Here is a 12,877-nt window from a genome sequence, read left to right on the forward strand (position 1 = left end):
CTCTCTTCTCACTTGCATGGTTTCTGAAGAGAAGTTGGATGTAATTCTTATCTTTGTTCCTTTATGGGTCAGGTGTCTTCTCTTCCTATAACTTCTTTCAGGTTTTCTTCATCTTTGATTTTCTGTAGTTTGAAAACGATAAACACCCAGGTGTATTTTTTGTGCATTTGTTCTGCTTGATGTTCTCAGAGCTTCCTGAATCTGTGGTTTGGTGTCTGACATTAATTTGGAGAAATTCTAGATCATTGTCTCAAGTATTTCTTCTGTTCCTTTTTTCTCCTCCTTCTGGCACTCCCATTATGCGTATGTTATATACAATATTTTATAGTTGTATAGTCCTTGGATGTTCCATTTTGTTGAGTCGTTTCCTCTGCTTTTCGGTTGAGAATTGTATTTGAGAATTGACATATGACACTGTGTAAGTATGTGTAGATGTTGACTTGATACATTTATATATTGATTACCACCATAGCACTGGTTAACACCTCTATCACATTATCATTTATTTGAGGATTCTATCAATATGCCCTCTAGCACAGAAATTTTTTCCTCAGCCAAGTCCAGTCTAATATGTCTATCAAAGGCGTTCATTTCTATTACAGTGATTTTGAATCCCTTGCATTTCTTTTTGCTTCCTAGGATTTCCATCTCTGCTTACATTGTCCATCTGTTTGTGCATGCTGTCTACTTTATCCATTAGAATCCCTAGCATACTAATCATAGTCGTTTTAAATTTCTGGTCTGATTATTTCCAACACCCTTGCCATACTGGTTCGGATGTTGGCTTTGTCTCTTCAAATTGTTTTCTGCCTTTCATTATGTCTTGATACCATACCTTAATGTTAAGATTTTGTCTTGATGGTGGACATGATGTACTGGTTAAAGGAACTTCTGTAACTAGGTCTCTAGTAATGTGATGATGAGGTCCAGAGAGAAAGGGAAAGGGCTTCATAGTCCTATAATTAGGTCTTAGTCTCTTAGTGAATTTATGCCACAAATGGCTCTCAGTGTTTTTCTTTTCTCCTTAGGTGGGACATGTTGTCTACGGTGGCCTGGAATAGAGTATTTTCCTTTCCCCAGGTCAGTTGGGCTGATAATACCCCAGTAGGTCAGGTTCTGGGTAACTAGATTGCCCTGAAGGCAGGCCTTATTAAGAACAGAGTGCTCTGGCATATTTCAAAATGATTCTTTCCCCCCCACCCCCCGCTCCCTGCTGAAGCATGAGGGGACTTTTCTCTGATATTTACTATGGGAATTTGGTCGAGCCCCTGGAGGTATACCTCAAAATCTAGTGGGGTACTCCCCATGACTGGGTCCCCTTGTAATATTTAACTCAGACTTCTGCACACCAAGCCTCCTGCAGTTCATCAGTTACAGTTCAGATTTTGCTACCCCAGAACTGGTTCCTGGAGACATCTCCACTTTTGAGCCTGAGCTCTTGGTAAGCCACAATTTCCTGTATTTGCATCTTTCTCCAACTTTGAGGGCAGGGGTTTGCCCTGCGTTCTCTCCTTTCTCACAGATCCAAAAAAGAGCTTTTGATTTTTTAGATGTGTTTATTCGTTGCTAGGTTAGCTTCTTACACGTGGAACAGGAGGGAAACCAAAAGTCTCTCTCAATAATTTTTTGAATTAATGACAAAGAAAAGGCTGAGGGCTGAACTCTTCTAATACAAGAGGTTCCAATAACTTCTAAGTGTAACTCGTTTAAAATAGAGCTTTGCAGGGAGCCTGGGTGGCTCAGTCAGTTATGCATCTGATTTCGGCTCAGGTCATGATCTCGCAGTTTGTGAGTCTGAGCCCATCTGGGAGTCCCTCTTTCTTCCCCTCTGCTCCTCCCTCGCTTGAGCATACACATGTTCTTTTTCTCAAAATAATAAATAAACTTAAAAAATAAGTCTAACAGTAGCTTTGCTAAAGTTACAACTATATTTGAACATTATGTTTTATATAGTTTAAAATTATTTGGTATAGCAAAATTTAGGCTAAATTGATTTTAGAATCTGTGTGTTTCTTCACTGAGTCACCAGAAAGAAAATGAATAGTGCAGTAATCCCTCCCTTTCTGATCCTGATATAATTTATTTCCATGTACTTTTTAAACTCCAGGTCAATTTGTTCAGAGCCAAATCACCTAGTAATTAATCACTCATATAAAAGTAAAATTAAATCTCCTTTATTGTTTATGTATGTGTTGTCCAATTAGCATGGGGAGAATTTAAGAATTTTTTTTAACCAACTTATATAAGGGAGCTCCCCATTTATTTTTTATATCATTATATTTCAAGTATTTAATATATCATGGATTTCTGAACACTTTAATCTAGTGTCCAAAGGTCTTTTCTTTAGAATTTTATGTTTCTGGGGCGCCTAAGTAGTTCAGTTGGTTAAGCGTCTGACTCTTGGTTTCAGCTCCGGTCATGATCTCGTGGCTTTGTGAGTTCAAGCCCCACATCAGGCTCTGTGCTGGTGGCATGGAGCCTGCTTGGAATTCTCTCTCTCCCTCTCTCTCTTCCCCTTCCCCACTCATGCTGTCTCTCTCTCAAAATAAATAAATAAACTTTAAAAATTTTTTTAAAGAATTTTATGTTGCTAACAATATCAATAGTATTCAAAGGGTGAACAATAACTTGTTAAACAAGGCTGTCTTCAATATTATTACTAATATTGTGCCTTATGCATAATCCAATAATATCTTATGAATTAGATGTTCTATACATTTGACAATAATCATCATTGTTATCAGTCTACTCGTTGTCTTGGCTATAGACTTTTTAACTGTGGTTTTCATTCTGGTACATGAAGGTCAGGAATTTCAAGTCCTCCTAAATGCCATTTCCTCCATGAAACCTTCCCAACCTCTCCTGCAGAATAAGGCACTTCTCTTCTAGGCTATCAAATACATATACCACCATTTTAACACTTACAACATTAATTTATCTAGCTTGTTTTTTTTTCTTTTTTTTTCCATTATCTCTCTAAGAGCTACTACTCTAAGAGCTAGGGGAAAAAATTATCATGGCTCTTTATGGTTCCAGCATTTAGGCCAGTCACTGATACATACAGAAGGTGGTTAAAAATAAATGTTTGTTTAATAAATGAATAGACTTTTGTATCACAGAATAAAAACCTTTAAGACTTTTGCTAAAATTGTTCATACCATGACAAAAAAAAACATGACTTAACAACTCAAGAAAATAGTGTGAAATTAGTGCTTAATAATGAGGTTTCATGCAAGGTTTTAAACATTCTACATTTTCACCTTTTTAACCCAAGCCACAAAGAATGCATAAATATTTAAATACAATCTGATGATGAATCAGTAGCATTTAGTACCACATGAGAAGTTTTCATTTTATTTCCCTGTTTCGCATTCATCTTCATTTTAAACCTCTTGGCTTCTACGTGTAGAAGGTTAAAATACTTTTTTTTTTAAAAAGGTATTACTCTTCCCTATGCTTATGCAGAAGCTTTGAGAAATTCAACTCTTATTTGGAGTAATGATACCTTCAATTAAAAAAAAGTTAAAATATTATAAAAGTTGTAGCAAAACAGAGAGAGAATAGGCTGGGTCACAGTAGATCTTCCCAAAGCTGGGGACATCCTGGCTAAGGTTGGTGGGGTTGCAGGGGGGTTTAGCCTTGGGCCTGGGGTGGCAGCTTCACCACCTAGGATCCCCAGGACCCACCACTCCCCCAACTGGTGTCCCCCAGATTCACGGTGAGAACATGGCACTGGCTCTTAGTTCTGACATACTGGCCACTGACCTCGCCTACACCTGGTCCACAAAGGGATGCGATTTCACCGGACCCACCACTCCCCCAACTGGTGTCCCCCAGATTCACGGTGAGAACATGGCACTGGCTCTTAGTTCTGACATACTGGCCACTGACCTCGCCTACACCTGGTCCACAAAGGGATGCGATTTCACCGGGCCCACAAGACCTCTGAAAAAGCCGTCTTCACGGCCTAGACCAAGGGGGTCGCCCTCAACCAGCTGTGGCCGAAGGAGCTACGGACCGTCAGCCCCCTGTTCTCTGGTGGTGTGAGCCGCCTGCGGTACTCAGGCCACAGCATGGAGCAGTATGCTGCTCTGGGTGGCACGGCACACGCCAGTGAGCACTACTGTGGGCCCAGGAGGCCTAGAGCCCTCGCCACCCGGCTCCCAAATAAAGTGGGCCCAAAAGGAAAACAAAATTATACAGGCTGTGGCATTTAGTAGACAAATGGCAATAAATAAAGGAGCTGTTAAGGAGGTACCACTTTTCCAATGATCTCAACCAACTAATAAAAGGACTTTCAGAAGACCTAGGGCACTTGTTTGTTGTAAGAATAGATCACATACAACCATCTCTTCAGGCAGAGACAAACCACTAATTATACCACTTTCCTCTCCTCAGCTACAGTTTTAAAGGAAAACACAAAGTTCCAGGTATACCTGTACTATAAGGTTTTCTATTCCTAGAGACTTATTGCATGTGTTGGTGTGAGCAGTGAAGTGAAGGATACTCAAGGAACTCATACTTTGTATTTTGTCTGGGGACAAAGACATGAAGGTTTCACAAATGAGACTCTGATGCTTTCTCAAAGAGAAGACTAGACAGAACACAAGAGTCCGTGTGTCTCCCGTCTTCTTACGCTGTCAGTACAGACTAGGGTGGAGTGCTTTAACATGGATTGGAGAGCTCAATCTATGTTGAGGCAAGTATGCAACTCTCTGAATTTACTCTTAGAACAAACAAATGACCGTTTGGGTGATTTGCTGTCTTTATTCCTGCCACCGGTATAAACCAGGGAGCGGTAAGCTTTTTCCATAGAGGGTCATATAGTAAACATATTTGAGGCTTTGCTAGCCACACCAAGTCTCTTTTCTTAGCTCACAGGCTGTGCAAAAACAGGATTGCAGGTCAGATTTTTAACTAGAGGCTGACCCACAGCATAGACACCTTTAAGAGTGGTACCTTTAAGATTATTCAATGCCAATATGCTTTTGAGAACAGAGGCAGAGTGGGGCAGCAGGAAGGAGTATAAAGAACGGTCTGGGGATATTACTAGTATTCAAGCTCCATGAACAGTCATTTTTGATATTCTAAGAGGTACTAGCATTACTATAAAAAAGAATCAGAGGAGGCCATTTTCTGTTAATCCCACAGAAATGTTCTTTAAACTGGAAAGCACTTTTAAAAGTTACTTCTCACTATAAAGTACTTATAAAAATCATTTCTAACTCTAGCATAAAGAGTAAAAGTGGATTATTTCAACTTCAAGTTCTTTACCAATTAAGAAACTATGACTTAAAAAAATTTTTTTAAGTTTTTAAATAAAGCACTTGAGAAACTCTACTGGGTACCAGTACACATGATGAACTGCATACTGTAAGGATCACTTTCAGACACTATCCTGAGGTCTCCAAGAAGTCAACCCGAGTTTAACTGAAAGATGAATTTTTAAAAAGTTGCAGCTATTTTTTTAAAAAAGGGGAAGTTTCCTTCGTTTTGACTCATCTCTAAATTTAGAAAAATACTGTAACTTAAAACTAAGTCTAACCACAATCAATGTAGGTTCTCTTAACGCTGTGGATCTGGGTATCTCATGTCCTACACCAAAGCAAACACTGGAAAGTGAATCTCTAATTCACTTTGTAACTCAAGAAAAACTATGAATTGGTAAGCTGATATTCCTTTTTCTCACAGAAATGTGAATTCAACAAAGTCTAATAAAAATTAAAATGTGTTTGTATTACATGTTCCTATATGAACTTAAATAACAAAAGACATAATTTCAGACAGAATTAAGAATCAGGGCAATAAGAAAGGTCATAGCCATAGGCACAGTGTCCCACAAGCTGAGAAAATGAACAAAGAAATATTCTCAAGCCAGTGACCAACTGTGTATACTCCTGTGTTCTGATCCTCAGAACCCTTGAAAAGAACCTGTAAGAATTAGAGATAAACAAACCTAATTCACTCATTTTAGTATTTCCATTTGTTTTGTATGCCGAATCTGCAAGAGAGATAGCAAGAAAATGATTAGAGCTTAAGAGGAAATGCATCATGTGGTCCTTTACCACAGGTTCATCATCAAAACCTTAACAGATCTTTGTCATTGTAATACTTAAAACGACAGTTATCAAAAAAAACCCATCCTAATTCTTTCTTAAAGAGAAGGATCAAGAAGTAGAAACCTAATGTGAAGATAAATAAGGTTCTTCTTTAGTTCCCATGATAAAGCACCCTTATGTGCTAATGAACTCTGACAAGGAAGCAGAAGTAGACTGTTTGGATGCCTTTACTGGTTATCTCTCACAGTCATGAAATCAACTTAAGGGCAATACTTGTTAGAGGTTTTCATCAAAAAGAAATGTAAATGAGGCAGAAAAATTTGATAGCACTGAGCTATAAAGCCTCGGTCTTGATTTTTTTATTAGCATTATGCTGGGAAGAATAAAAAGCCCCTGATCCTAGTTTAAAATCATCATACTAACAAAAAGAATCATAGAAACCTCTTAAAAACAATGAGGAAGGCCTTTATATATATGTGTGTATATATATATATATATATATACACACATATATACACACATACACATATGTATGGAAAGATGTCTCAATAGATTAAGTAAAAATAAAAACACAATAAGAAGGTACAGAAAAGAGTGTTTATTGGGCTAACATTTGTGATAAAAGGAAGGAAAATATCATTTATGCATGAATTTCTTTGTAGCTCCATTAAATATCTCTAAAAAAAGACCTAAGAAACTGAAAACACTGGTTCCCTCTAATGAGGAGGCTAGGTGGGTAAAGGACAGAGGGACAGGGAGATTTTTCACCATGTATTTATAATAACTTTTAAATTTCGAACCATATGAATACATGCACTAACCTATTTAAAAATAAAGCTATATTTACAAAACATTTAAACCAACAGACAAAACAATCTCTTACCAGGTCTTGGGCTTCTTAGGGGGCGTCTACACAGGCTGATTACAGGATCTTCACTCAGCACTAATATAGGAAGAAAGAACATTAAAAAATATATAAAATGTCAAACATACTAGATTTATTATACAATTATCTATTTATTCAACAAAGGTTTTTCTGAACCCTTCATTATTTTAAGTATGGGAATGTAAAACTGAACTACCAATTTCCTGCCATAAAAAATTTATGAACATGATAGAAAAAATATGCAATTTTTCTCAGCAGATCACATTTATATAAGAAAGGAATACCAAATAAAACTCTTCTAAATTTCTCATATGAGAACCAAATTTGTACTGTAGCACCAACTCAATTATTTCATTTGAGGCTTATCCTCATTATGGATTATTCATGGCATACTTTAATTTAGGAGTTAACTTCCTGAGAGTTAATATAGTACCTCCAACTATTTAACCTTGTGTGTGTGTTCAGGAAATGCAAACTCTAACTTAAATAAAGTGTTACCATTAGCCAGGGTTTCAGACTGTCTATGGTTCAATGGTATAGGGCTAATGGGGAAGCCAATCCCATCATATAAAATGTTAACCTAGAAAGCCAAGATGTGTTCTCAAAAAACATCAAACATTATCTAAAGTCCAATATATATCTGAATTTGGATTATATTATGTTTGTTTCATTTGTCTTTATAAAAAACATCATGGAGCCCCTGAGTGGCTCAGTTGGTTAAGCATCAGACTCCTGATTTTGGCTCAGGTCATGATCTCACGATTTGTGAGTTTGAGCACCACATCAGGCTCTGCACTGACAGTGTGAAGCCTGCTTGGGATTCTCTCTCTCTCCCTTTCTCTGTCCCTCCCCTGCACATGTGCACATGCTCTCTCTCTCAAAATAAATGAAACTTAAAAACAACAACAACAACAACATTGTGTTTGGCGCCGTAGGAGAACAGTGAAAACCATTCTGAACTGGTTATCACTGGTCCCCGCCATTACACTGACTGCCTATGTTTGTTTTTACAAAACTGACTTCACGCAATTTCACCATTAAGAGTATCCAGAAGAGAAACTGTGATGGGCCAGGCACTTGTTTGTTCGAAAAACACTTATTGAACATGCTTCTATATATCTTAAAGACAGAGATGTAGAAAAGCAATTAAACTTCTGTAGCTCAAAAAGGCAGAACTAAGATCAACACACAGAAAGTAAGAGAAAAGTTAGCTTTTAATTACTTAAGTTATTAATGTTGTCTCCAAAACAGAACAGATAGTGAGGGAATGATTTTCACCTCACTGAAAATGATCAGGCAGTATATGAATGGATGCTAACAAAGGGGTACTTGCATTGATAGAGACTTTGGGTAGATGAATTCCCTAAATCTTCCAGCTGTAAGATTCTATGAAATATCTATCTCAGTTGCTAGTATTTCAAACATCAGGTATTTAAAACTTATAAAAATAGCTTTTAAAATAAATTCTGTACATGTTCATAATCCCATTACAACTACTTTCCTCTTTTTCTCTTCTGCATTCTCACCTTTATCAGGCTTAATTAAAACCTAAAACTCAACTTAATCTATAGACATCAATTACTACTTTTTTTCCCTATCTTTTAAGAAGTATTTCCTGGGGGCGCCTGGGTGGCTCAGTCGGTTGAGCGGCCGACTTCAGCTCAGGTCGTGATCTCGCGGTCCGTGAGTTCGAGCCCCGCATCGGGCTCTGTGCTAACAGCTCAGAGCCTGGAGCCTGTTTCAGATTCTGTGTCTCCCTCTCTCTGACCCTCCCCTGTTCATGCTCTGTCTCTGTCTCAAAAATAAATAAACGTTAAAAAAAAAAAAAAATTAAAAAAAAAAAGAAGTATTTCCTGTACGCTCTATTATGTACATATCCTTAGAGAAGATGCTTCAAGGAGACAGAGTACCAAAGAGAGATATTATTAGAGAATAAAAGAGCAAGTACCCTTATTTTGTAGCAATCTTCTTCCCTTGTCTGCTTTTGCTCACTGCTGCACCCCCAGCATCTAGCATGGGGACTGGCATAAAGTAGGTACTCAGTAAAGATCTAGAGAATGAATACTCCAAAAAAATCAAATGTTCAGCAGCCAGAGAATCAAATGTTCATGACAAAATGGTAGATATTCAAAAATAATTATCTATGATTATTTAACTAGAAACCACAACTGTTGGAACAAAAATACCTATTTAACTTTAGGAAAAGTAAATGAAGTTCTCCCAATATAATTTTATATTGTAAAATAGTTCCATGATTTCCAGAAAGGAATGAATCTGACCACAGAACAGTTATGTAAGAATACATGGACTGGGGCACCTGGGTGACTCAGTCTGTTAAAAGTGTCCAACTTTGGCTCAGGTCATGATCTCATAGTTTGTGAGTTCAAACCATGCATCAGGTTCTGTGCTGACAGCTTGAAGCCTGGAGCCTGGAGCCTGGAGCCTGTTTCAGATTCTATATCTCCCTCTCTCTGTCTCTGCTTCTCCCTCACTCAGGAATTTCCTCTCTTTCAAGAATAAACATTAAAATAAATACATACATACATACATACATACATACATGGACTGAACTGAATGAACAACTCAATGACTATTTTAATGTGAAAACATTTCAATTCTGGAACTTCAAACAATAAGAGTTCAATCTGTATCCCTGTTCTAAACTAATCAGTATTTCTCATGGCTTAGAAAAACAGGAAGGCAGATGATGTAGTTGTCTTTAGTAGGTTGTTTTAGAAGGTGGCCCGTTGGCTTTGGTCTTTATTCTTAAGGGTATTTTTGGATAGATTTCTCTCAGTCCACACCAGTGGTCCTATATACAATTACAGCACTATTTTTCAACATGAAAGTTAAACAGAAAGTCTATAAGGGGAAAGGTCTACTTAAAGTAGTACTCCGTCAAAGAGTGACTACTATTTACATAATTCCTCCGCTAGACACACATTATAAGCATTTGTTCAATAATTCCCTAAACTCTTTCCTTGAAGCATGCCAAGTGCTTGATGCAGGATGATTTTTTTTTTAATTTTTTTTTTTTAACGTTTACTTATTTTTGAGACAGAGAGAGAGACAGAGCATGAACAGGGGAGGGGCAGAGAGAGAGGCAGACACAGAATCTGAAACAGGTTCCAGGCTCTGAGCTGTCAGCACAGAGCCCGACGCGGGGCTCGAACTCACGGACCGTGAGATCATGACCTGAGCCGAAGTCGGATGCTTAAGCGACCAAGCCACCCAGGCGCCCCTGCAGGATGATTTTTAAAAGTACCACTGAATTCTTGGGGCGCCTGGGTGGCTAAGTTGGTTGAACATCGACTCCTGATTTCAGCTCAGGTAATGATCTCACCATTCGTGAGCTCGAGCCCCACGTCTGGCTCCATGCTGTCAGCATGGAGCCTGCTTGGGATTCTCCTCCATCTATGTCTGTCCTTCCCCTGTTCACTCTTTCCCTCAAAATAAACAAACTTTAAAAAAGCTCTTTTATAAATAAAGAAATAAATAAATGTACCACTGAATTCTTAGTATCTCAAATCTCCCAAAGATGTAAATATCCTCATTTCTACTTATATGCATGCTACACTACTGATACATTCCAGGTAATTTATGCATAGGTTCCATCAATTTATTATCTATACTGAGAAATGTTTTTTCTTTTCCATTTCTAATTACAACATAAGCTTCTTGAGAAAAGGAAATGCTTAAGCAAAACTTTATGAACTTCACACCTCTTGTAAAGTACCATAAGGGGCAGGGAGCGGGAGGGACTCCTTGTATCTGTGTTTTACTGTGTACAAAATATGCATGCACTGTATCATTTCCTCAGTGGCCTTGCGGGTTCGGCAGGGGAAATGATAGGATAAAGGCCCGTGTCTCAAGGTGGGTGGGTAACACAAGCAAAGTCCAGTGAGCTTTGCACAACATTATGCAGCTGTGTACCTCGTTAGTGGTCCTTAAACATAGACCTAATGTGAACTCCAAAAGACTGTTCAAGGTATTTTATTATATAACAGTTTTATAATGGTCTATAGGCTGGTGTTCAACAGTCTTCATTCTATCAATTTACTTAAATTAACACCATAATTTTTATACGTTTACTCTAAATTTTAGAAAAGTTTGCTTCTCTAGGTGTAAGAGATAAGCAAATAAATATGCTATGATAAAATTTCAAGAATATGATTTTTCCACATGGCTGGGAAAATCTATAGCATTTATTACTCAAAGCATTTTTCTAAGATAGTTTATAATCTTAACCCAGTAACATAGGCAATTCAAGGAATTAAATATAAAGGGCGTGTTTACTTAGAACTAAACTTGAACTAGATGTACCTTATTCTAAATTGAGGACAGAATAGGTCAAATCATAAAGCATAATCTTATTAGAAGCAATGGCTAAGGAAACAAGTCAAGATAGGAGTTTTACTGTTGTGGGACTTTCTTAATATCAAAAACAGCAAACTGAAAATAAACGGAACTAAAAACCAAAGGAATTAAGCATTAGCAACTGAACTAAATCCATTTCCTTGCTTTCCAAAAGAGTTTTAACAGCTTTTAAAACTTAAGTAGACTGTCAACATAGCCTAAGTCTATGTTACATTGATAATAAAATGCAAATGTTTTTACACTTTAACATCTCTGAAATTGAGGGGGGCGGGGTGCCTGGGTGGCTCAGTCCGTTAAACATCCGACTCTTGGTTTTGGCTCAGGTCATCATGTCACAATTCATTAGTTCGAGCCCCATATCGGGCTCTGTGCTGACAGTGTGAAGCCTGCTTGGGATTCTCTCACTCCCTCTCTCTCTGCCCCTCCCACATGCGCTCACTCTCTCTAAAAATAAATAAACTTTAAAAAAAAAAAAGTCTTTAACATCTCTGAAATTGGGATGCATCATACAATCTACGGGATGTTACAGTTTAACTGGCAGCATTTCTTCCTTCTAGGTGGTACATAAAACGATGGTGAATCTTACAACTGATGACATTTTAGATTTGATGAAATATTGACCATATCATGCCATGATTTTACTATACAGATCACTCAATCCATTTTATTTTTAGTTTCTTATTTAAGTAGGCCCCATGCCCAATGTAGGGCTTCGACTCACCACCCTGAGATCGAGAGTCACACGCTTCACTGACTAAGCCAGCCAGGTGCCCCCACTTAATCCATTTTAAATGGAAGGTAGTGAGACATATTCACTCACACCACACTTAACGAATTTCACTGAGTGGCTAATTATTACATGGGAGAGTGACAATGAGGTACTTGGGGAAAATGAAAGGGTTTTGAAGAAGACAAATCTGGAGCCGATTTTGGCTGTCACATTATCATGTAAACATAGAGAAGGGTCTTAGCCTCTCTGAGCTTCAGTTTTCTCACCTATAAAATGGGCACATCTATCCTGCAGAGTTATGTGAATGAATTACCATATCCAAAGTGGCTCGTAATTAGTAGATACTCAAGTATCCATTCCATCTTTTCATGACATATACCTATATGGTTTAACTCAATAAACTATAGAGAAGATTCACTGTAATTCTGAATAAGTTATGATTGGGACCCTTGATGAACCAGGCTATAGTGTGTACATTAAAAAAAAGAAATGAAAAAGATGGCAGGTAAGGCAAAAAATAAAATCACTCTTCTTACCTGGAATTTCTTGTGTTCTCTGGATAGTTTTCTTTGAGACTGTTTGGCTTAAAATAGTTTGTGAAGATGGTTCATCCTCTAAAGAACAGAAATGACAACTGTCAAAATTCACAATATATGATCTGGTACAGATTATGCACCTTAACGGTAATATAAAAGCAAAAATGCACATAATTCATTTCTTTAGCAATGTGTAATTGAGCCTACCAAAACTTAGGAATTTGGGTCTAACTACTCTTGAGGCAATATAAAAACAAATTATTTACCTTTGATGCTTTAGTATAAAAGT

General features: G+C 37.6%; 1 protein-coding gene across 4 annotated transcripts in view; it reads right to left on the bottom strand.

Moving 5' to 3' along the window:
• The window catches only part of TOR1AIP1 (torsin 1A interacting protein 1), a 42,982-nt gene that overhangs the window by 27,742 nt on the left and 2,363 nt on the right, over nucleotides 1–12,877 (bottom strand). For 2 of the 4 annotated variants that reach the window (XM_042925950.1, XM_042925949.1), the window contains exons 2-4: nucleotides 12,589–12,666; nucleotides 6,943–7,002; nucleotides 5,957–6,001 (exon numbers count right to left, since the gene is read on the bottom strand). In XM_042925950.1, coding sequence (XP_042781884.1) covers nucleotides 5,957–6,001; nucleotides 6,943–7,002; nucleotides 12,589–12,666 — 183 coding nt within the window. The remainder of the gene's footprint in view (nucleotides 1–5,956; nucleotides 6,002–6,942; nucleotides 7,003–12,588; nucleotides 12,667–12,877) is intronic. The other 2 variants (XM_042925952.1, XM_042925951.1) reach the window with 1 other exon arrangement.

Source organism: Panthera leo, chromosome F3 (assembly GCF_018350215.1).
Source record: "Panthera leo isolate Ple1 chromosome F3, P.leo_Ple1_pat1.1, whole genome shotgun sequence".
NCBI classification, from domain to species: Eukaryota; Metazoa; Chordata; class Mammalia; order Carnivora; family Felidae; genus Panthera; species Panthera leo.